At 49.6% G+C, this 23477-nt stretch overlaps 1 protein-coding gene and 1 non-coding gene across 2 annotated transcripts in view; both read left to right on the top strand.

The window, feature by feature from the left end:
- LOC142573931 (uncharacterized) overlaps positions 1 to 23477 on the top strand; it is a 184585-nt gene that overhangs the window by 45204 nt on the left and 115904 nt on the right. The window contains exons 4-6 of the mRNA XM_075683132.1: positions 2779 to 2826; positions 4594 to 4713; positions 13291 to 13374. Of these exons, the coding sequence (XP_075539247.1) occupies positions 2779 to 2826; positions 4594 to 4713; positions 13291 to 13374 (252 nt within the window). The remainder of the gene's footprint in view (positions 1 to 2778; positions 2827 to 4593; positions 4714 to 13290; positions 13375 to 23477) is intronic.
- Positions 4242 to 4432, top strand: LOC142576813 (U2 spliceosomal RNA). Its single transcript, XR_012826973.1, has one exon. It is a non-coding gene; the product is annotated as a U2 spliceosomal RNA (small nuclear RNA).

The following is a 23477-nucleotide window of genomic DNA, read 5'->3' as shown; positions in this document are numbered from 1 at the left end:
CACGACGATTGGTCTCCCTGCTGTTGCCCTTGGAAACGCGCGGATTTTGAGTTTTGCTTGTGTTTTTATTTTGCGTACGTGCCATTTTCGTCCTGAGCACGGCTGGCTCGGCGCTTTAGCTCGGCGTAGTAAACGTTGTACCTGCTCTATGTGCTAGCGCTATGCCGGGCTGTTGCGCATATTACTGTAGCAAGAAGCCTGAAGATGGTTATGCCGTTTTTATGATACCACAAGGAAAGCGCGACGGCTTGTGCAGGAAGCCGTGGCTGCATGACATTGGCCGAAAGAACTTTGTTCCGACAAATAACAGCGTTGTTTGCGAGCTGATGCGTCTTTCTTATAGCTCGTAGCAAAGCATCCCGTAATGCTGCATTTTTTTTTTCATTCTTCCGGCCTGTTCACCAGCGTTTTTGTTGCGGTTGTCCTCAGTATGCTTAATATTCTGGGGTGGCTCCATCACCTTGCACGTCGCTAACTGTTGTTATTCAGTTGGAAGTGCAGCATTATAGTTTCTGCTTCGCGCCCTGAAAAAATTAGTCGCAAGTACACCCGTGGTATTGCAGATGATGAGCGTTAGCCAGTCAACATTGTGTTTTTCTTTAAGTTTTAAGGCGAAAGCCTTTAGATCTCTGCTTCAAGGTCGCGTTCTAAACTGGAAATATCACGTGACCCAAGGAAGGCCAGAGGTGACCCAAAGCATGTCAAATCCTATATAAAAATGATTACCCAAGTTAGTTAATGAATCATTAGTGATTGACATAAGGTGAATTATGGAGGATTAAGGTTTATTAGAGTGCATTAAAGAAGATTAAGATGAATTAGAGTGCATTAAGAAGGATTAAGATGCATGAATAAAGATTAAGGTTGGTGGAGGAGGATTAAGGCGGATAATGGTGGATTAAGGTGAAGGGTTGATGAAAGGGTATTAAGACCAATTAGAATGGATTAGGGTAGATTAAGGTGGATTAGGGACCATGGAGCTGGATTAGGTTTGATAGAGTTGGATTAAGGTGTATTAAGGTAGATTGGTACTATTAAGCAAGATTAAGTTGGATTATGGTGCATGAATAAGGATTAAGGTAGATGGAGGATTAAGGCGGATTATGATGGATTAGGGTTGATAAAGGAGGATTAAGACCGTATAGGGTAGGCTAAGGTGCATTAGGGGCGATGTAGGTTGATTAGGTTTTATTAAGGTGGATTGGGACTATTAAGCTGGATTAAGGTGGATGAATGAGCATTAAGGTGGATTGGGGTGGACAAAGGTGAATTATGGTTCATTGAGTATTAAGACCGATTAGTCTATCATGATACTCGTAATGTACTATAATCCACCGAATCCACATTTATCGACCTTAATCTCCTTCATTCACTTTAATCCACCATGATCCACGAAAGTCCTCCTTATTGCACCCTAATCCACCTTCATCGACCTTAATCTACTCTAACTCTCCTTCATGCACTTTAATCCTCCTTAATCAACGATAATGCTTCCTCATTCACTTTAATCCACCCTAATCCAGCATAATCGTCCTTAATTCACTTTAATCCACCCTATTCCACATTAATCTACCTTAGCCCTCCCTAATCCTCCTTAATCCACCCTAACCCTCCTTCATTCGCTTTAATTCACCCTAGCCCACCATAATCCTCCTTAATGCACCTTAATACTTCTTAATCCACCCTTATCCTCCTTCACGCACTTTAATCCACCCTAATCCACTATAATCATCCTTAATGCACCTCAACGCACCTTCATCCACCCTAATCCACCTTCATCGACCTTAATCCAACCTATTGCTCCTTTATGCACCTTAATTCAACTTCATTCACCCTAATGCACCTTCACCGACTTCAATCCACCTTAATCCTCCCTAATACACCTGAATTCATCTTAATCCAATTACTGATCAATCATTACTTTGCTAATCATTAATAATCTCTTATACGCGGCTGCACATGCTTTGGTTCGCTTCCCGCCTTCCTTCGGTCACGTGATATTTTCTGTACCTCACAACAGGACCTTGAAACAGAGGTCCAACCCCCGTATTCAGAAGTGCAACTTAAGTTGAAGCCCATGATTGACTTGATTTCAATGACGCCTGGCGTTAACGTGCCCAAAGGCGCTCACTGCGTTTCCTTTGGCGCGTTCACGCTAGGCGTCATTTAGATCAATTCAAGCATGGGCTTCAACTTGCATTTCTGAATACGGGGGTAAGCCTTTCGCTTAATAAGCCACACACAGATATGTGCCACAAGCAATACTAGATCAGACGCACGAAGTAAAGCATCTGATGATGTGGCAGAAAAATTGTCTGGAGTATAGAACTCGCCTCAAAGCTCCCTTTACATCGGTATACCCCGTTCATGCGGCTTTAAGAAAAAACCAACCTCCTCATAAACGTTGCCTCCAGCATTATCGATGCTGTTATTAGCATTTCTCAAAATCTTGAACCCCACTGGGGCGTGCAACTGGCCCAAAATAACACGCCTCCATAGAATCCTGCGGCCCGTCCGCGGGAGCCCAGAAGGAAAAGCGCGCCGTGCGCAGCCGGCGGGCGAGGAGAATCGAGGAGGAAAGCGCCGTGAGGAGGAGAGTGTCGCTACTTTCAAATTATCAAGGTGTCTTAGCCTCAATAGGAGGTGCACTACGCGTATGGAAGCTTCGGAGCTCGCCAATATTCAGACCATTTTATGCGAAAAAAATTTTAGCGCCTTCACTCTTAAGCGTGCGTCACGTCGGGTATTACAATATCTCGTATTTTGTTCTCTTTACAGACTACAAAAACGCCTACTACTGCAGAAGCAAGGCATGCGATGCCTTGGGTAAGTTCGCTAGATAGCGTGTGTGTCGCAGTTATGTCTAGGTCTGCTACAAATAGGAAAATTTTAATAAGAACATACAATAGTCCTTTTGAGATAACACGGCTAGGCAGAATTTTAAAATGTAAGCATCAATGTGTGAGCACACGGTTCCCTCAGACCCTGCAAGCAAGCAAGCAAACCAACTAACAAACAAGCAAAGAAAAAAGGCAAACAAACAAACAAACAACAAACAAACCAAGCAATCACCCAACAAACATGCCAACAAACAAGCAAACAAATACAGCAACCAACCAACAGACAAACAAACGACAAACAAACAACAAACAAACCAAGCAACAAGCCAACCAAGCAAACAAACAAGCAAGCCAGCAAACAAACAATTAACATGAACCGCTTATTTGGTTAAGCTGAACTTCAGCAGCCGCCATTAATGTATGCTGCTCGCATGAGCAAAGGACTGAATTCGCTGACTTTACGGGGCTGACTGAGCTACCTATAGGCGAGTGGAAAATGTTTATCTGGACATAAACAGGGCGTGGCAACCTGTAGCACTGACAGGAATTGAGGTCGATGCAGTAATTAAAGTGAAAACACTGGCCGACAATCTACAAGAGCTACCTTCACACAAGCTGCATCTTATAACGTCCCAAATACTTGAGTACATTTTCCTTCAACAGCGTGAGGTATACCGGAATAATTTTTGAGCAAGCTAGGTGAAATTCTAGCTTTTGTGACAGTACACATATGCGCACAGCGTCGGCAATCACCTATTACACAATGGCTATGACATAACTCAATCGCACAGTAAAAAAATTCAGTGCCATTCCACTCTTTGAAGGTGAATGACCAGCGAAGCTGTGTATGTGGGCCCTTTAATGGAGACCTGTCCATTGCCGTGTGTCAAACGCCATATGCACAAAATGGAAGGCGAAGCGTGACTAGTCGCTCCCCCACGATGTTGAGCCTCGGAAGATGATGAGGCATCTGAGGGTATACATGTATACCCCGTGTATTGACACCTTTTACTAACGAATCCCTGCACGTAGAACAGACACGCACATCACCGCACTCCGATGGCATACACTGCTTCACCGTAGCCAAGGCGATCGTGCGTTGGTCGACATCCCGCAGTGCAGTAATAGTTGTGAGGTCAATCGAAAAACACAAGTGGTTCCACACAACACAGGCCACACAAAATTGGTTCCCTACAAACTCCCTCTGAAACTTGGCCGTTGCTCCGGTGAAACGTTCCAAGTTTGCGGCATCGGGACCACATGGACGGTTCGCATTTCTACCCCCCTCGCGGTCCTGGCGGGCAGCACGCTTACGGGACCGCCACCACGGCAGAGCGGAAGGAAAGGAGATACGCAAGGGGGATCTTTGGAGCGCCGACAAAGAGAGGATGGTGTGAACGTAGACGTGGCCGACGCGGGCAAAAGTGTAGTGTCTGTTCTTAGCTTAGTATCTGATACGGGTTGTACTTGGACCGAAGGTATTAAACTTATTTCTGCAAAATGGCGGAGATTGGCGGAGAGCATAAAGCCTGTTTCACCTCCGCCGCGGGTCGGCCCGGTATTGCACTACCTTTGGGATCGGCCCACGTATCGCGAGAAATTCTCGATATACACGGCTCGATAGACGTACGCAAGTTTTTCCAGATACTAGCCACATATAGCTTCTCTGTAAAATATAGCGAGGCCGCTTGTACGTGGAATCGGGTCAGTTACACCGAATTCCACTTTGATTCGTCTTTTTTTCCCCTTTCAGCGACCGTGACAAAAGCAGCCCGAGAAGCTAAACCCTGCGATGACTACTTCAGCGCCGTGTGCAAAGCGGCAAAAGAGTTCGACATTGAGCGCGTCTTCAAAAAGGAGAAGGCGTGGTTGGGTACGTATACAAATGAGGACGGCTGCTGTAAAGCGCGGTACAAATGTCGTAAGGGGAAGGCCAGGGGTTCGGTGAAATCCACGCCCTTGGTATTGGCTTGCTTCTTTGGTGCACCACTCACTTGCGGCTGAGCTTCGCCAGAGGACTTGATCATACCGTTTCTCGATGTGTTTATTGCACCGCGTAGCTAAAGGAATGCGGTGCTAAAGGAATTTCGCATACCTGAAGGAATTTTTTTAAAGATGTGTAGACTCCAAATTTAGAAGCTAAATTGACTGTAGCATGAGCATTGCATGATTACGAGAAGTGCATTTCACTAAGTATGACTCACAGAAGGCGGCTAAAAGCTTAATCTATTTCATTTTTATTGTCTATGAGCGAACCGTGCATTCTTTCTCCGGACACGGAGAAATTATGGGGTTTTACGTACCAAAACCACTTTCTGATTATGAGGCATGCCGTAGTGGAAAACTCCGGAAATTTTGACCACCTGGGGTTCATTAACGTGCACCTAAATCTAAGTACACGGGTGTTTTCGCATTCCGCCTCCATCGAAATGCGGCCTCCGCGGCCGGGATTCGATCCCGCGACCTCGTGCTCAGCAGCCCAGCACCATAGCCACTGAGCAACCACGGCGGGTTGGGAAAGGGTTGTAGGGAGGAAAAGATGGAGAGAGGAAAGGAGAAGACGGGAGAGGCCAACTCTCGTGTGCTCGGGTGCGTGGCGTCGCAACACACCAAACACCTGCTGACGCAGACGCCCCTGCGGGAGGAGGACATCGAGGCACCCTAGCAGCCGCCGGAGAGGGGACTCGCTCCGCGACAGCCGACTGGAGCAGACGTGTTGCGGATGGGCTCCCGCCCCACTCCAATAACCTGCGAGTCGTCCCTCTATACTGACGACGGTTGCTTTCGCGCCTTCGGCAGCCTTGGTCACATCCCGCCGAACGGCCCTACGGGCTCGCCGCCGCGTGTACTCCCACGCTTTTTGGCTTGCCGCTTCTGAGCCCAGCCGCTAAACCGGTTTCCAATCGGACTCTGCCTGCGCGGCCCTGCCGCGCCAGGCTCTCCGACTGTAAAACCGCCGCCCCGACTGCTGAAATGGCCCCCGGAGATTCGCCCGATGGTCCGGGCCCTTCCAACGGCTACCAACGTACACCATCCATGATCAACCTCCATGACGAAGAATATGGAATCTCGTGATTACTTCACGCAAGACCTAGGCCTCCTGACATCTTTGTCCGATTCGGCTGCAGGCGAGCTTCCATACCCACGGTCCCGCGTGGGAGTACGCTCTCAGCAAGCATCAGGCGAAGAAGCTCCGCAAGGCCGCCCGGGAAACCCAGACCTACTTATCATCGGAATCAGCCATATCCGTGAGTGGCACTCCGTCCAATTGCAACCTCCTGTCCCCAGGCATAACCCGAAAGCCCGGTACTCGTCACCCCACACTGCCACCTCTACCAAAGGGAGATGTGAAGTTAGTCATCCGGCCGACGAGAGGCCTAGCCCTCAAGAAATACCCCAACCACGCTATCGCAGCAGAAATTCTCAAGTCCTGCCAGAACCCCACCCGTGCTTGGGGAAATACGTCGTGCGCCCCCACATAGGCTCAAACATCCTGATAGTCAGCACCCGGCACGAGGAGGCCGCTGACGAGATCTGCCAACTCACCCACCTTAAGCTGGACAACCAAGCCCACCCGGTGAGAGCATACATCCCGTTCTCACCGCAAACCATCAGAGGGGTCATTCACGGACTCGACCCCAACAACACAAGGGAAACCCTCATGGAAGGACTGTGGGTGCGGGACACCCGCATCAAGATCCTGGACGCCCGCATCTTAGGCGCATCTACAACGGCGCTGCTCACCATAGAAGGACCTCACCTACCCAAGCTGGTCTACCACGGAAGGTGTGAATACCCATGCTACCAGTATAGGCCGGCCATGCAGTTCTGCCGGGTGTGTATGCAGCCGGGACATCGCCCGGATGTGTGTACAAACCCCAACACGCCGGTTTGCCGCCGGTGCGGCATGCCGAACCCACCCCCCACCCACATTTGTAAGCCGAAATGCGGACTCTGCGGTGGTCAGCACGAAACCGGCACCAAGAGACTGAAGCCACCAAGAGCGCTTCAACTGCCACCCGCCCGCCACAACGAAGAGAAGAGGTTGTCTCGACGGGACGGCCTCCCCAAAATCTACAATAGCCGCTGGTTCGACTCCGAGGACGGGGACTCAGCCGACCGCAGCCGCAGCCGCAGCCGATCCAGGAGCTGATCCAGGTCCGGAACCTGAGCCCGACAGCAGCAGCCACACCCACAACAAATGTGGACTCCGCCCACACCTATGCGGAGAAAGAAGAAGCAACCCGCCCAAGACACAACCAAGCAGGTGAGCTGGGAAGGCGGGGGCAAGGACTCCTCTGCTCCTCCAACAGACACCCGAATCCCCAAACTAGAAGCTATTATAACAGCGCAAAATGCTAGGATAGCAGGGCAAGACGCCAAGATCGCAGCGCTTATGGCTAAACTAGACAAAGTAATCGAACAAAACACTGCGCCGCCACCCACCACACCTCCACAGCGATCCGATGAAGTAGTGACACACCAAATGCTACAGCAAACACTACAGGATATGGAGAAGAGAGTAGTCAGCTCCCTCACCGAAAATATCACCCAACTATTCAGCGTGCTTCAAGCCAAAATTGAAACCATAGCGGGCAACCTCATGCACGTAACTGCTGCACAAAACTCACACTCAATATCAATTCAGGCGGTCCAGACTCAAAGCCGCAAACGCGCCTCGTCACGCGATCAAGGTCCTTCCCGCAATTGCAGCCGTGCCAGTTCCATTGGGAGCAATGCCGGCCCGCCAGCGCACCTAGCCGCCCTATATGGCCCCAAACCATAAGCCAAACAACACCGAACACATAGAAAAATGACAGTGGAACTGCAGAGGTTTCAGACGAAAACAAGGACTCCTTAAGCAATACCTCTGCGCCACCCCCATAAGACCTGACCTTAACTGCCTGCAAGAGATAGGAGCCGAAAGAACCCCAACGCTAGCCGGCTACTACACAATCTACCAACCCCACATGGCGACGGTTGCAATCCTCGTCGCAAAAGACATCACTGTCATCGAGCACTCTTTATCGGAACCGAACATTGAGCACTTAGCCATAGAGATAGTGCCGAATAAACGGGGCCGAAAGAGCACGTTCGTGGTTAACATGTACAAGCCAGCAAAACCAGCAAAAGCCGATTTCACCAACCTCCTTACCGAAGCCAATCGACTGGTGCAAGCTAACCAGCTTATTGTAGTTGGGGATTTCTTCCCCCCACCATGACTGGGGGTATCAGTCAAACTCAGCAAGAAGAGTGGCAGTCGCGCGAGCGATAGAAACCGTCGGACTGGAACTCCTCACCGACCCTTTATATCCGACCAGGGAAGGCAACAGTGTCCCCCGTGACTCCTGCCCCGACCTCACCCTGACGAAGAACGTCGCCGACGCCACGTGGACGAACCTAGGTGAAACGCTGGGCAGCGACCACTGCATACTCAGCACGTCCATATCATCATCCAAAATTAGAAGGGGTCTGGGCAACAGTGTCACCCGTGAATCCTGCCCCGACCTCACCCTGACGAAGAACGTTGCCGACGCCACGTGGACGAACCCAGGTGAAACGCTGGGCAGCGACCACTGCATACTCAGCACGTCCATATCACCATCCAAAATTAGAAGCTGTCTGGGCACCGCCAATATCACATACTGGCCCAAATTCCGCAATGCACCCTTCCCGTCAGGTCCCATTCACTCTATTCACGTCTGGAGCGAAGACATCAGACAAGCATACAGGACAGCAAGATAAACAATACACCGCACACCGGAAGCCCCAGAAGTTGACCACCACCTACTCAAGCTATGGCAGAAGCGCGGCTGGCTCGTGGGAAGGTGGAAAAGACAACGCCTAAACAGACCCCTCCGCGTGCGGATTGCACAGCTCAGGGAGGAAGCTCAAACATATGCCACCAACCTAGCACAGCAAAATTGGCAACAGTTCTGCGAGTCACTGCGGGAACGCTGGGAACCTCCCGTACCTGGGCAATTCTGCGGAACCTCATCGACCCCTCTAAATCAGTCACTATCTACACGCACCCTGAAGCGCATTGCTCACCTCTCCCCGGGGAACGACGCAGCACTGCTTCAGGCTCTAAGGGAACAAATACATCGGTACTAGTACCGCCGCACCGTGCTCTGCGACCTACCAGGGCAAGGAAAATCCTGCACTCGACGCTCCCATCTCTGAGGCCGAGGTGTATGCCGCCGTCCGACCGTGCACCCGAAACACGGTGACGCGGGAGCAGACAGAATTAACAACGCCATGATCCGCAACCTGAGCAAGGCACAGATCAGGGACCTCACCAAGTATCTCAATGACTCGCTCTGGGAGAAGAATAAAATGCCCCCTGAGTGGAAACACTCGGAGATCATAGTATTTCTGAAACCGGGCAAGAAGCCGGTGATCGAAGCACTACGACCTATATCTCTCACATCGTGCCTGGGCAAGCTCTACGAGCGAGTCGTCCAAACGCACCTCCAGCACTACATAGGAGACAACAATCTTTTTCATCCCTCCATGATTGGCTTCCGGTCGGGATTGTCGACGCAAGACGCCTTCCTTCTCCTGAAGGAGGAGGTTCTCTCCAACATCCCGAGGGGTGGCGAACACATCATTATGGCGGTGTATCTCAAAAGTGCGTTTGATAACGTGTCTCACGAGGCCATTCTCTCGGAGCTCAGCAATCTCAACTGCGGCGAGCGCACCTTCCAATATATCAAGACCTTTCTGTCCAGCCGAACGGCAACAATAGGAATAGGTGACACGAGATCGGACCCTCAAGACATGCCCAACAAGGGCACGCCACAAGGATCGATCATCTCCCCGCTCCTTTTCAACATCGCCATGATCGGAGTCGCGAGAGCTCTGCAAGAGGTTCCGAACATTGGATACACCCTGTATGCGGACGACATTACGATCTGGACAAACACCGGCTCCCTAGCCGAGTAGGAAGGCACACTCCAAGCGGCAGCAAACTGCGTCGAAACGGAGGCCATTCGATGCGGGCTTTGCTGCTCACCCGACAAATCCGAAGTTATCCGCATACGGGGACACAACTACAAATCACCAGGCAACCTGAGCATCCTCCTACACGGGGCTCCAATCCGAGAAGTGCCAGTCATACGGATCCTGGGTCTCTGGTTGTAGAGCGACGGAAAGGCCAACCACACAATCCAACTGCTCAAAACGACAACACAGCAGATCTCTAAGATGATCCGCCGGGTGGCCAGAAACAGAAAAGGCATGCGGGAGGAGGACACGATCCGTCTGGTGCAGGCGCTGGTTATCAGCCGCCTCTCCTACGGGCTCCCCTACCTCACCCTGCTCCGAGCAGACCTAAGCAAAGTCAATGCGATGATACGCGTAGCCTACAAGAATGCCCTTGGTCTCCCACCGTATACATCCAATGTGAGCTTGGAAGCTTTGGGACTACACAACTCGTTCGAGGAAATTCAAGAGGCGGTCCTCCTGTCCCAGAGAGAACGCCTCCTTTCCACAGCGACAGGCCGACACATCCTCAAGCGTATCGGCTACCCGGCGGACATTGACACCATTCAGCAGACAACGAACATTCCTACACCATACCGGGCCAGAGTACACGGGGCCCCGCTCATAAAAAAACATGTCTTAAACTCACAATGAAGGCAGAAGAAACGCCCGAGTAGGCTACCTCAAACGCACAGTGTGACGGAGTCCAAAGACGGTCTACGTTGACGCTTCCCTATATCAGGTTACATCGAACGCAGCAGCAGTCGTGGTGGTGGACTCTTCTTACACAAAAGTCTCCAGCATCTCCATTCCGCACTGTACGGTCACGGAAGCGGAAGCGGCAGCGATCGTGCTGGCTGTTCAATACGGGGACGCGACCAGTCGAGAACTACAAGTAGTAAACGACTCCCAAGCGGCATGTCGGCTCCTCCTAGCAGGCAGAATACCTCAAAAATTAGCTATATTCACGACTAATTCATTGGCTGCAAATTCATCACTCAAACACCAGATTACGTGGGCCCCGGGGCACTTGGGGCTGGAGGGTAACGAGGTCGCGGACAGGCTAGCTCGAGGTCACATAAACCGAGCGGCCACAATCCTCGATTCCACAACCACCCTCCCCGTCCCCGCGGCTTACGGCGCGAGACACCAATATCTGCGCAAACAACGACAGCTTTACCTCCCACAACACAAAGGGCTAAACGCACAGGAAGCGCGGGACTGGAGACAGCTCCAGACCAAGACTGTCCCCAACTTACACAAATACAGCATCTTCTCAGAACACTACAAAGACGCATGCCCCTGGTGTAACGAACAGCCCACTGCCTAACACGTCACGTGGGGGTGTACGGGCCTCAAACCGCCAGACATACAAACAACAGCCGGAGGAGCAGTGGGAGGCCACCCTGTCCAGCTCAGACCTAGAGACCCAGCGCCATGCTCAGCGCGGACTGGTAATCCAGGCGAGAGCAGCAGCCAAGGCCACTGGAGTTTTTAAATAAAGACTCCACTCACTGTAGTTTGTTTTCTCCGTATTTCTTTCCTCTTTTGTGAATAAATGTTTTATACTACTACCGCCGGACAAGAACAACCCTCCTCCCTCGACTGATCACCCTGCCACGCGCGCCGCAGGAGAGGGCACGCATCCGGACAACAAGGTGTTGAAAGGTGTTGAAACTTCTGGTCTTCCTTCAGGAACCATTAACGTTTTTTGGAAAGCACCATATAGGAACCATTGTCAAGTTTGTCTGCAACCAAGCTCTAAAGATGTTGAAAGACTATACATGCAGCTCTTTAATTGCAGTTACTGATCTAGTGTTTAAACCTTTTCATCTGTAAATGATAGCTTCTCGTATTATTCAGTACAGGCGTGGTGCATAACTATCCTCCACCTCCCCCGGCAAAAAAAAAAAAAAACATAACCTAGTGAATATACAGGATGTTTCACGTAGCTTGTGCCAAGGATTAAAAAGAAATTAGTTTGCCGCAGCTGAATGAAACCAACGGCATATGGTTTGCCGTCATATGGCGCTCCTTAGAGTATTTGCAATATTCCGATTAATTGCTTAATTACTAGGATTAATTATGCAATTTCTTAAATATTTACTTTAGGACCAAGTGCGTTTCGTTGCGTTGTAGAGAAGGTTCAGAAGCGACCGATCCAATTTCTTGTGGCAGCGTGCATGCTGATATTTTGCGGCGTTTAAAGAAAGCCCGCGAAATATTGACATGTGGTAGTGCCCGGTTGAGGACACATCAAGAAAACTGCGAATGGCGAAACTATATTGGACGAACCTGTGCCCGGAATAAACATGCTACACTCAATGCTCAACGAAAACGGCGAATACAGTCGGCAATCGTCGAAAATCTGATCAGCGGATCAAGCGCGTCGGCTTTTATAGACTAGTCGTCGTATATTCCAGAGTAATCGCTGGGACCTGCGTGTCTTCCATAAAGTTCTACGCCATTCGCGTCGTGCACGCATGCGATCAGATTACACAAGGTTCGGCGACAACAGACAGCGGATAGAAGCATCGATAACATTCTAGAAACTTCCGATACATGTAGACGCGTCCTGCGCTGAGCGATAACATTTCTTAGACGGTAAAAGCGCTCACCTGTGAAAGATAAACGAGTTCACAATATGAAATAGAAACACGTGAATACGCTCATGCGCTATCCTATTACGACGCCCTCAACGACGGATCGCGCGAAATAACCGCGCGCGCGGACCGTGGTGATGTCATATTCCTTTCCCTATGCTGAAAGGAGCGGCCGCGGCTCTAGGCATCGGCTTCCCAGTGCGTCGGCATCTTGGGCGGTGGCACACGGAAAGGAAGCGCCGTCGTCCATGACACGCGAGAGGCTCGACGCACGGTTGAGAGCGCTGCAATACGATAGCGCACGAGCGCGGTTTTATTTCATATTTCGCGGGCTTTCATCAAACGCAGAAAAGAACAACACGCAGAATGTACGAGGCCACAAAAAAATTAATCAGTCGTTTCTGAACCCCCTCTAAAACGCAATGAAACGCACGTGGCCAAGTAAATACTAAAAATGTTGCATAAATAATCCTAGTTAATTAACTAATTAAGCGGAACGTAAAAAGTACTCTAAGGAGCGCCACGTGGCAGCAAAACATGTGCCGTTGGTTCCATTTAACTGCGACTAACCACTTTCTTAAAATCCTTGGCACAGTTTACGTGAAACACCCTGTATATGCGTATGCGTTTGACTCTTTGATATTGAATTCTATATTGCTTACTATTCGTATTCCAAAAGGTTGGTACTTTCGCAACTCTAGTTAATGCGTTCACGAACAAGCTACAGCTCTCTACATGAATTGCTCTGGCCGCTTTTTTTTTGTTATTGAGCCGGTGCTGGTTGTCGCTTTGCCCATTCTACACTGCCTGCAACGTTTGCTGTTGATGGGAATGCTGTGGTTCCTTCCTCCCTATTTTCACAGGGAAGGCAACGGCTTCGTATGGAGACGATGCAAATCCATTTTCCGGGGTCGCTACGGCATACTTACAATGCGACAAGGGTCCTGGTAAGTGATCCTATGCTGCCGATCACTGGCTTCTTCGTGCATGGCTAAATAGGCGGCAAATAAGACAATGTCGCGAAGACCGGCATTCAAATGAAGAACGACGCAGGCTACTTTGCTGTGCAAGCAAGAAGGTGGCTGTGCAGCCCGCCCTCGGCGGCGACGACAGCATTGTGTTAAAGCCATGGGCTCCGAGTTCATGTCAGGCCGTGCTGATAGAAAGCGTTACAACATCCCGTCTGAGGCCGTGCAGAGCTGTTGCACAAACGCAGCTTTACCACGGTGTAATGAAGTTCGGAAGCACTTAGCGCAATACTTGCGTACTAAAGATTTAGCTATCTTATATTTTGGTAGACTGAGCGTTTCGTGTCCGAAGTAAGAGCTGTAGCATTTTTCTTTTTCCACTGAGACGTGCCGCGGGTTTTCATCTTGGACCGTTTCTGAATTATGAAATTTTAAAAACTCCTCTTTCTCGGTGTTGAAAAGAAAGAAAAAAAAATCTAGCACTGCCCATGTCACGATGAATGCCGGTGATAGTGCGATTAGCATTTAAGCATTGTTGCGGCACAGCGTATTTCCACCGAAGAAACGCGCCATGCATTTGAAGCGTGTATGCGACCGTGCTCCTCGTGGTGGCGCTTCCCTCGGAACACACTGCGCCACCTGCCGGCGCCGCCGCCAAGTATGCGCGTGGCGTGTGTGCGAATATATATTCCGACAAGATTATGTGAATATGCAAGGTGTCCCAACCATCATGCACCGAGAATTAAAGAAAAAGAACAGATGTTCAAATGCCACGTAACTGGACAAGAATAAATGTGATGTTGTTTGCCGTAGTTTGGAGATACTCATCTATCTATTCATTCCGCCTAATTGGATATGAAGTCTTCAATAATTCATCAACTTCTCAAATAGTATAATGAGATAAAAAGTGTCAATGGGAAAAATATAGAGCAACATGCAAAAAACACCTCGTAACGGCTTTCTGTTGTTCATTACGTGCTACATAAAAGTGTTCTTTCCGAGCGTGAAAGAAGCCTGCGAATACACGCAAAGTGCCTCGAGTGGCCAGTCGCGCGGCAGTGCATGATAGTTGGGACGCCCTGCATATGACGCGGGTTCGATTCCGCCCAGTACTTGAGAAATGTTAGATGAATTTTAATCAAAGGACTGCAAAAACTTAAGTGATATATATTTAAGCGGTTTTAGCCGTCATTAAAGGTTTGCTGTCCGAAAGGAAAGCAAGGGGTTTCGTATAAAGGCTGATTTTCTATCTGTGCTTCTTTATTTCTTTTTAAACTTTTTGTGCTCAACCAGGGACGAAGAAGAGGAGCAACACAAGGACGAGGGCTTTTTAACAACTGGTTTGAGCACAAAAGTTTTTAAAACCAGTTGTTAGAAAGCGCTCGTCCTTGTGTTGCTCCTCTTCTTCGTCCCTGTTTGTTTGCGCACAAAAAGTAAAAAAAAAATGAATCTGTTCCAACTAGGCCGACTCGCAGTTATGCATCGTGATTTTTAGCTGCACTTACATTATTTCCTCGGGGGGGGGGGGGGGCGGAAGGGGAAGTTCGATGTAGAACATTGGTAAAAACAAAATGTGTGTATATGACGGGAGTCTGTGACGGGAGTCCGTCATTTGAAACGCTGTGTTTCGTTCCAGTTGGTGACGTGCTGTCGTATCAGCCGCGACGCGAGAATTCCCGCCTGGGGCTTTTCACATTCATAATGCGATCGTTCAGATATACAAAGAGAAATGCCGGAACTCACAACACTGTCACACTTAGGCAGAGAGCTTTCATTTTTCCGGGGGGAGGGTAGAGCTGGGGGGGACCCCAGAAGCTTTTGGTAAGCCACAGCAATAGCCATTTGGGAAGCCACAACATTTGGGAAGCCACAGGACAGCGTTGCCGGCAATACGAACGCCAGGGTAACGGTGTCCCTGCAGGAGCCGCAGTACTGGCAGTGACTGACGAGACCTCGCGGCGTCAACTGATAAGATACATTATATGCGAGGAGATTGCGAAGGAAATAGCGATACTGAAGGAGTTTACCGTTGCTTCGGTCGCTGAAGTTGTCCGCCAAAAGGTCCGGCAAGCATTTGCATCTCCCCGAGCCGCTCCCTGGAACCGTGTCCCGAGCCGCGCCTAGAGCTGCGCGGATACAGCGACGCAGACGCTGTATGTCGCCCACTTTCTATCGTGTCAGTACGACAGTACCACCAGCGGCCACCTGTTGCTGCCTGGATACGGAGGGAGCATTTCGGGCGAGCCCAGCCTCGCAGGACTGTTGTTCACCGACCATTGCGTTTTCATTGTGTAGAGCCAGGGCACATAGTTTTCGCCCTCATCGCCAGGGTGGCATCCGGGAAATGTCACCTATCCCTCCGCAACAGTTTAAAGGAAAACATACGCGCGTCGACGACAGTTTCACTGAGGAACAAGACAGCTCAGCTAATCTCCTGTCGCCTTCGCCGTCTCCGTTACGTTATTCTTCGCTGAGCCGTCGCAGTCTCAACGACGGGGCAAGAGGGCACTCTCCAAACCCAAATACTGAAAGCAGCGACCTACGAGGGGAAGGTTTCAAGTCGTCGAACCACCAAAAGTCTCCCATTATTGCTGAGAAACAAGCAGAGCAACCTGGAGGAACGGAACGTCGACAAACTTGCGAGTGCCAGCCTACTCTTACCGATTGATGGGCACGAAGTGATAGCTTTAGTTGACTCTGGCGCAGACTTTTCGATAGAGAGTGAGCGGTTGGCAGACAGGCTTGAGAAACTCAAAACACAATGGACGGACCCTTATATTAGAAATGCCGGGGGCCAGATAATGACACCTACAGGCAAATTTACTACTCGACCCCAGATTGGAAATACAGCTTTTGTCGCCACTTTTAGGGTTTCACAAGAGTGCTACAGATCGCGCATCCTTGGAATGAATTTCTCGCGGGAGTACGGCGCCGTGGTTAACATACGGGACGGCGAGATAACCTTATCAACCAGTATAGACACGAACCACGACGAAGAGCGCCAACGTACATAGTTACGTGATCCCGACGAAGGCGTCTGCATACCGCCACTATCATGCAGTCTTGTCTCCGTCAGTTGCGAAGAACAGTGTAATGAGAACGGTGTGGCTGAACAATTAACTTCACATCTGCTCGACCGAGGTGTTGCCAACGCTTGGGGTATCGTCAGCCTAATCGGCAGTCGTGCAAAGGTGCCGTTGACAAATTTCACCAATGAACGCCGGCACATCAGTAAAGGCACCACTTTGGCACACTTTAACGAAATTGACCGCGTTCGACACTGCTTTGCTGTAAAAGAGCAAACACCAACAGATACGATGCCACATGCACCCGTCGTCGACGTTGGCTCAGGTTTAGCGCCGCAGCAGCCTGTTCAATCGATCTCAGTGCGCGGAGCAGCCTTTGCTAATTCGTTCAGCTTACATTTGAGGGCACCAAAAGCACAACGCGTTAGTCAACAGTCACGTGATATTTTTAAAGATTTTCGCACTTCAAAGAAAATTTGGAAAGAAATTAAACAGGGCAGGTATTTTAGCACCGATGAAATAATTCGATGTTTATGAACAAGTGCTACAACTTTTGTATTGGAGCTCTCTCGCATGAGTTAATAAGTTAGTATGTAAAAAGTTTATTAAGCAAACTTTGCTAGTTACCCAGCTTGGCGGATTGAAAAAGATATCATGGCCTGCTTCATATGGCTTGGAACAATACTGCGGCAATTCGATACGTGTAGCGCCTATGTTTCATTTTTTAATACTTGGCCCAAGTTAGCTGAAACACCCTGCATATAAATATAGGAAACATCGTCCGCGTTCTTAAAATTGGGAAACAAGGTGTACGATATGCTTGGTTTAGGTGCAGAAAGTGAAACGTAAACTGAAACCGTTTTATGATTCGTAATATCTCCAAAACCACCATATGTACAAGGCGTGCGGGGGCTGAGGAGACTATATAGATGTAGAGCTACTTGACCTCTGGTTGGCTCCTCCGCTATCTTCTTTGGGACAGGTGACTTTTGAGAGCTCAAGAAGCTTCCTGGAAAAGCGAACGTCTGCAAGGAACACGTTAACAAGTGCAAGAACGTATTCACATTATACGTATAAGAGCTTAAAATGTTGAACCTGGAAGATGAAAGAAGGCGCGAATAATTAGTTTTTTTTTAAACGCTGCACCAAGCAGATTCTAGTTCAGCTGGAGCTTGTATGACAAAATAATTGAAATCGCACTTCAAGAAAACGGCTGCATTACCTTTCCGGCAGCGTTTCCTTTCAGCTAACTACGTTAAAACCCGGGGTTGTCATTTTCTTCATCGTGTGCGTTGTCGCGTTGTAATGACGGTGACGAACCACAGCCGCCCAACGCAAGTGTCGAAATGAGCTGTTTATTGGTCGAACCTGTACCAAGCAGAACAAGCAACACCCAGCACAATGATACACTCTAAAAAGTTCACACCCTTTGGGGTGTATATCTGCCACACAAGAATAATGGTCTTCTGCCTTGCTCGCGTTTCCTTTCTTGAAAACTCGGCGCTCGTTACTTTCCTGTCGAGAATGCTGCGTCACATTGATAACGCGCATGTCCTTCGTGATTGGGAAGTACCGGGCTCACAGCGTTAAAGAAAGGAAACACGGGCAAGACAGATGACGATTATCGTTGTGTGACAAGATATGCCTCAAAGGGTGTAAACTTTTCGGAGTGTAGAGTGTACACTCTTAGGCAAAGTTACACCCTTTGGGGTGTACCTCTGCCACACAACGATAACCGTCAATAGCCTTGCTTGCGTTTCCTTTCTAGAAAACGCCGCGCCCGCTACTTTCATGTCGGGAATGCTATGTCATGGTGATAACACGCATGCCGTTCGTTACTGGAAAGTACTGGGCTCGCCGCGTTAAAGAAAGGAAACGCGGACAAGACAGGTGACGATTATCGTTGTGTGGCAAAAGGGTGTAATTTTGCCTAAGAGTGTAGCGGCGAGCGCACTCGTCGATTGCCGAAAATCTGATCTGCGCATCATATGTGTATATATTTATGCATGAATCGTCGAAGTTTACAGCGTAATCGCTGGTGCCCGCGTGCCTTCCTAAATGTACTGAAGAATCGTGTCACGCATACAGTCTAACTACGCGAGGTTCGGTACCAATTGACAACAGACAGAACCAGCGCGATAACATTCGAGAAGCTTCCGATACAGAAAGGCGCGTCTTGCGCTGAGCGATAGCATTTAAAAGGGTTTGGCTTGTGAAAAACTGTCACTGAAAACATATAACAATTTATGTGCATGTCCAATGCATCCCTCCTAAAAAGCATCGTACCGATGATGCCAATAGAACACAAAGCGAAAAACAAGCGCACGCAGTAAAGAAAAATAACAAAGCAACAAAGAAATAAAGTTGTAAAGTTGGTTAGTGCGCATAGGATGGCTTGAGATGCACCACATGGACAACTTCAGGTGGTACGCGGCACCGATTTATTGCGTAATGCCGTCAGGCATGACCTGATTGTCCAGTAGCGCAATACGTCGCAGGATCTTGTATGGTCGAAAAAACGTCGCAGCAGCTTTTCACTGATTCCACGTCGGCGTATTAGGGTCCAATCCCAAACACTGTCGATGGGCTGGTATTTCACGTAGCGTCGTCGAACATTGTAGCGCTGGCTGTCGGTCTTCTGCTGGCTCTTGATGCGCAGGCGGGCGAGCTGTCGGACTTATTCAGCACACTGGAGATAGCGGCGACATCGAGGTTGTCTTCATCGACGATGTGCGGCAGCATGGCGTCGAGCGTCGTCGCAGGGTTCCTTCCGTAAACCAGCTTGACCGACGTCGTTTGCGTTGTTCCCTCCACTGCCGCGCTGTAGGCAAATGTTACGTACGGAAGTACAGCATCCCACGTCCTGTCTTCGAACGTAGGCGCACTTCGCTAATATGTCGGCGAGAGCTTTATTGGAACGTTCTGTAACGCCATTCGTCTAGAGATGCATAGGCTGTTGTCCTGCAGTGACTTGCCTGGCTGTATTGCAGGATGGCCTGGGTGAGCAATGCTGCAAAGGACGTTCCTCTGTTGGTCATGAGCACTTCTGGGGTACCGTGTCCCAGCAGGATATTCTTGGCTCGCTACTTCGGCTGCACTATCTTTCGGTACAGCTTTCTTTTCAGCGAAGCGGGTTAGGTAGTTCGTCGCTACGACGATCCACTTATTTTTGGATGTTCACGTTGGAACAGGTCAAAGTAAGTCCATTCCTATCTGTTGGAATTGTCTGAAAGGAGGCTCGATTGGTTATAGCAATCTCGCTGGCATTGTCGTTGGTGTTTTGCATCGCTGCCAGTCTCGGCACGTTTTGACATAATGGACGACGTCAGTGGCCAGGCGCAGCCAGCAGTGTTTCTCTTGTATCCTCGTGAGAGTACGGGAGTCATGCAGAACCTCTGACCTCACTGATGAGGGGACAATGAGAAGGTATATAGTTGGTGCGCACTAGGGAGTTCTTTACGAAGATGTAGTCTTGCGGGGAAAACGAAGACAATCCGCATCCAAATACCCTGGGGACGACGTCGATCTTCCCGTCTCAGTACTCGACGATACTCTTCAGTTCCGGATCTCTTGATCTCTTCGTTGCTGTTCAGCCTGCGCTTATTGCTCCCATGGAGGTGTCCTTGTCTGGATCGTCGCGCGGCGGCGGGTCAATTGGGGCACGAGACAAGCAGTCATCAGCGTTTCCGTCCTGACTTGTATAGGTCACTGTGACGTCGAACTCTTGCAGTCTGAGGCTCCACCGTGCAAGGCAGCCTGGAGCATCTTTCAAATTTGCCAGCCAACACAAGGCGTAGTGGTGGCTTACGACTTTGAATGGCCTATTGTACAGGTAGGGTCGACATTTTAGCCTATACGATAGCAAGGCACTCCTTCTCTGTCGTAGAATAATTCGCTTCTGTACGCATTCGATAGCGACCGGCTAGCGTAAGCTATGACCTTTCAAGTCCGTGTTCTGGCTTGACAAGCAGGGCGTCGAGTCATACGCTGCTTGAGTCGGTTCGGATTTCGGTATCTGCACCTCGTCCAAGTGAGCGAGCACTGGTGGTAACTGCAGGTGTTGTTTGGAATGCTTTCATTTGCGGCGTTGCCCATTTGAACTCGACGGTTCATTTTGTAAGGCGGCTCAGTGGCTCGGCGATGCGTGAAACGTCCTTGATAAAGCGCCTGTAATAGGCGCACAGGCCAAAGAATCTGTGCAATGCTTTTTGTCGACAAGCTGCTGAAACTTTGCGATGGCAGCTGTCGTTTGTGGATTGGGGCGGACTCCAGATTTGCTAGGCGGTTTCTTCTTTTGCATATGAAAGCTTAAAATGAAGCTGGGATGTCACTCCCAGCTTCGTATGCTGCAGTTGCAGCTTCCCGGTAACTGCAGCTTATGCAACCGTAATTTTTACCGGGAAACGCATGCGGCGAAGACTACGCGCATCGCATTGTGCGAACGCTCCTTATCATCCATCATGTGGTTTTGATACATGTTTTGTGTTTTGCGTTGTTGAAACGAATACTGAGGCGGGTCTTGTATGCGTAATTTCAATGGATATAGGCACTTTTCGCTTCAATTCGTGAAAAGCTTTTCTGTCGACTATTCTTTCGATGAAGGAGAAGAAATCTCGGGATACGAGTCAAATACAGCTTCGCTGTAAAACGGGCAACGTATAACAAACAATTTATGCGCGTGCCAATATCGTGTAGCCATGTCTAGGTACCGTCTATAATGTGCGAGGAGTGACAAGAAGTGAGCGTGAAGAAGTCAGTAAGTTTTCAATAAGTTTCTAAAGTGTATCAGAAAAGTGAAAGACAAGTTCTCACTCTAATGATCAGATGCTTGCTGAATGCAAGCTTTTGTGACGGACGAAGGTTTGATGGGGTTTTACGAGTTGGACAGGAAGTAGAAGCGCCACGCGCGCTCCCGGACGCTATGACCAGTCTAGTTGTTTATTCATCCCAGTTATAACTCACTGTATTAATAAACACACGGTAAGGTGAATACGCACAGAGCCGTTACTGCGAAATGTCGCAGTCGCAACGCCTATATTTTACAGCGAAGCTGTATATGGCTAGCCGATTTCTTCGTCCGTCCTTCGGCCGAGCGCGCGCCCATCAATTTCTCTCCGGCTTCGAAATGGGTAGGCAACGCGTCATGCGTACTCCTGGGGAACAGACAGCTTTCGATCAGCAACGCCGCGAGCAGAACCGGGAACGAGCTCGTCTACACCGCGCCGATGCTGCAGCCCGGGCACAAGAACAGGCCCGTGCAGCCGAGCGCAAGCAGCAACTGCGCACCGAGGATCCGGCAACTTACCAAGCCGTCGTTTAATTAACCGTAGGGATTAACCCAAACACAGGGGCCGCACGTTTCAGCTTTGCTGATTAACCATCTGTACGGAGTGCTTGGGCGGTAATTTTTTTGTTTACGGATAGCTCTGACATGGTCTCGACCGGGTGAGCTGGGCGTTCACCGCAGGAATCAGGAAATGACGACGAAGCCGCCCCTAGTGAGGATGAAAAAAAGTAAAAAGAATGGTTGCATTCACTTTATCGGTACATGGATGTTACTCTTATGTGAGTCTCGAGCGGTCTCTCTAACACGTGGGCCAGCCCGACCAATAAATAACCACTGGCGGCCCCGTTGTCATCGCCGTTTTCTTCCAGAGCCTGTTGAGTAGTAGTGCCTTTCGCCGTCCACCCTTTTGTGTCAGCTTGTGGAGACCGGGGTGCGCGCCTTGTTGCCTTTTTGGTTTGCCCTTCACCCTTTTGTGTCAGCTTGGGGGAAAGCGTGTCGTCGATTCGGAGAAGGCAATCATGTTGACCTGGGGGAGCCCACCTGAACGCTTTTCACACCCAATAAGGTGATCATAACAGCCCGTCCGCCACCACAGGAGGTCTCGAAGGGGCTACAGATCCCCGTGCTTCTCGCTTCGTTCCGCCGACCGTTCCAAGGCCCGCCTGGTGACACCTTCTGGAAATAAACCACGCCCAGCCCAAGGCACAAGAAACAGAGAGCACCCAACCAACCACGAGAACTGCGAAGTTCACGCGTTCTTCGCATAACCTTATCAGAATCGTGCCTGTAGCCCTCGTGTGAGATTCATGAAACCCAACAAAGGAGAAAACCAGACTTCGGTGCGTATTTAAACCAGCCTGATGCCTAACGTCTTTGTGTTTCCTTCCTCCGAGAAAGCCACGTTTGTTGAGAGACTGAGATTGAAACCCAGCAATAGGCGTTAATCATACATTTAAAATGGACAAACAAAAATGCCCTCGAAGAAAAGCAAAGAACAAAGGAGAACCTTTTCAACACACAAGAAACTTACGGATGCGCCTACGTTTACAATTATCAACGCTTAATCCGCACCTGATTGGATCGTTGTCTGAAAGCTTTCGGGCCTTGCCGAAGGCATAAAAGGGCGCCAGGCATACGCGGCCCTCTGTCGTCTTCTGTCACCGTGATAACCGGTGGACCATGAGGGTTACAGAATGTGTGCCAAGACATGGGAAGCGCAGTCAAGGACGGCAGAAGACTACGTCATCATCATCATCATCATCATCATCATCATCATCATCATCATCATCCTCGTTACGCCCACTGCAGGGCAAAGGCCTCTCCCATACTTCTCCAACAACCCCGGTCATGTACTAATTGTGGCCATGCCGTCCCTGCAAACTTCTTAATCTCATCCGCCCACCTAACTTTCTGCCGCCCCCTGCTACGCTTCCCTTCCCTTGGGATCCAGTCCGTTACCCTTAATGACAATCGGTTATCTTCCCTCCTCATTACATGTCCTGCCCATGCCCATTTCTTTTTCTTGATTTCAACTAAGATGTCATTAACTCGCGTTTGTTCCCTCACCCAATCTGCTCTTTTCTTATCCCTTAACGTTACACCTATCATTCTTCTTTCCATAGCTCGTTGTGTCGTCCTCAATTTGAGTAGAACCCTTTTCGTAAGCCTCCAGGTTTCTGCCCCGTAGGTGAGTACTGGTAAGACACAGCTATTATATACTTTTCTCTTGAGGGATAACGGCAACCTGCTGTTCATGATTTGGGACTGCC

This window comes from Dermacentor variabilis, chromosome 3, assembly GCF_050947875.1.
Source record: "Dermacentor variabilis isolate Ectoservices chromosome 3, ASM5094787v1, whole genome shotgun sequence".
NCBI classification, from domain to species: Eukaryota; Metazoa; Arthropoda; class Arachnida; order Ixodida; family Ixodidae; genus Dermacentor; species Dermacentor variabilis.
Note: the sequence above shows the minus strand (reverse complement) of the source record. Positions and strands in the feature narration are given on the sequence as shown.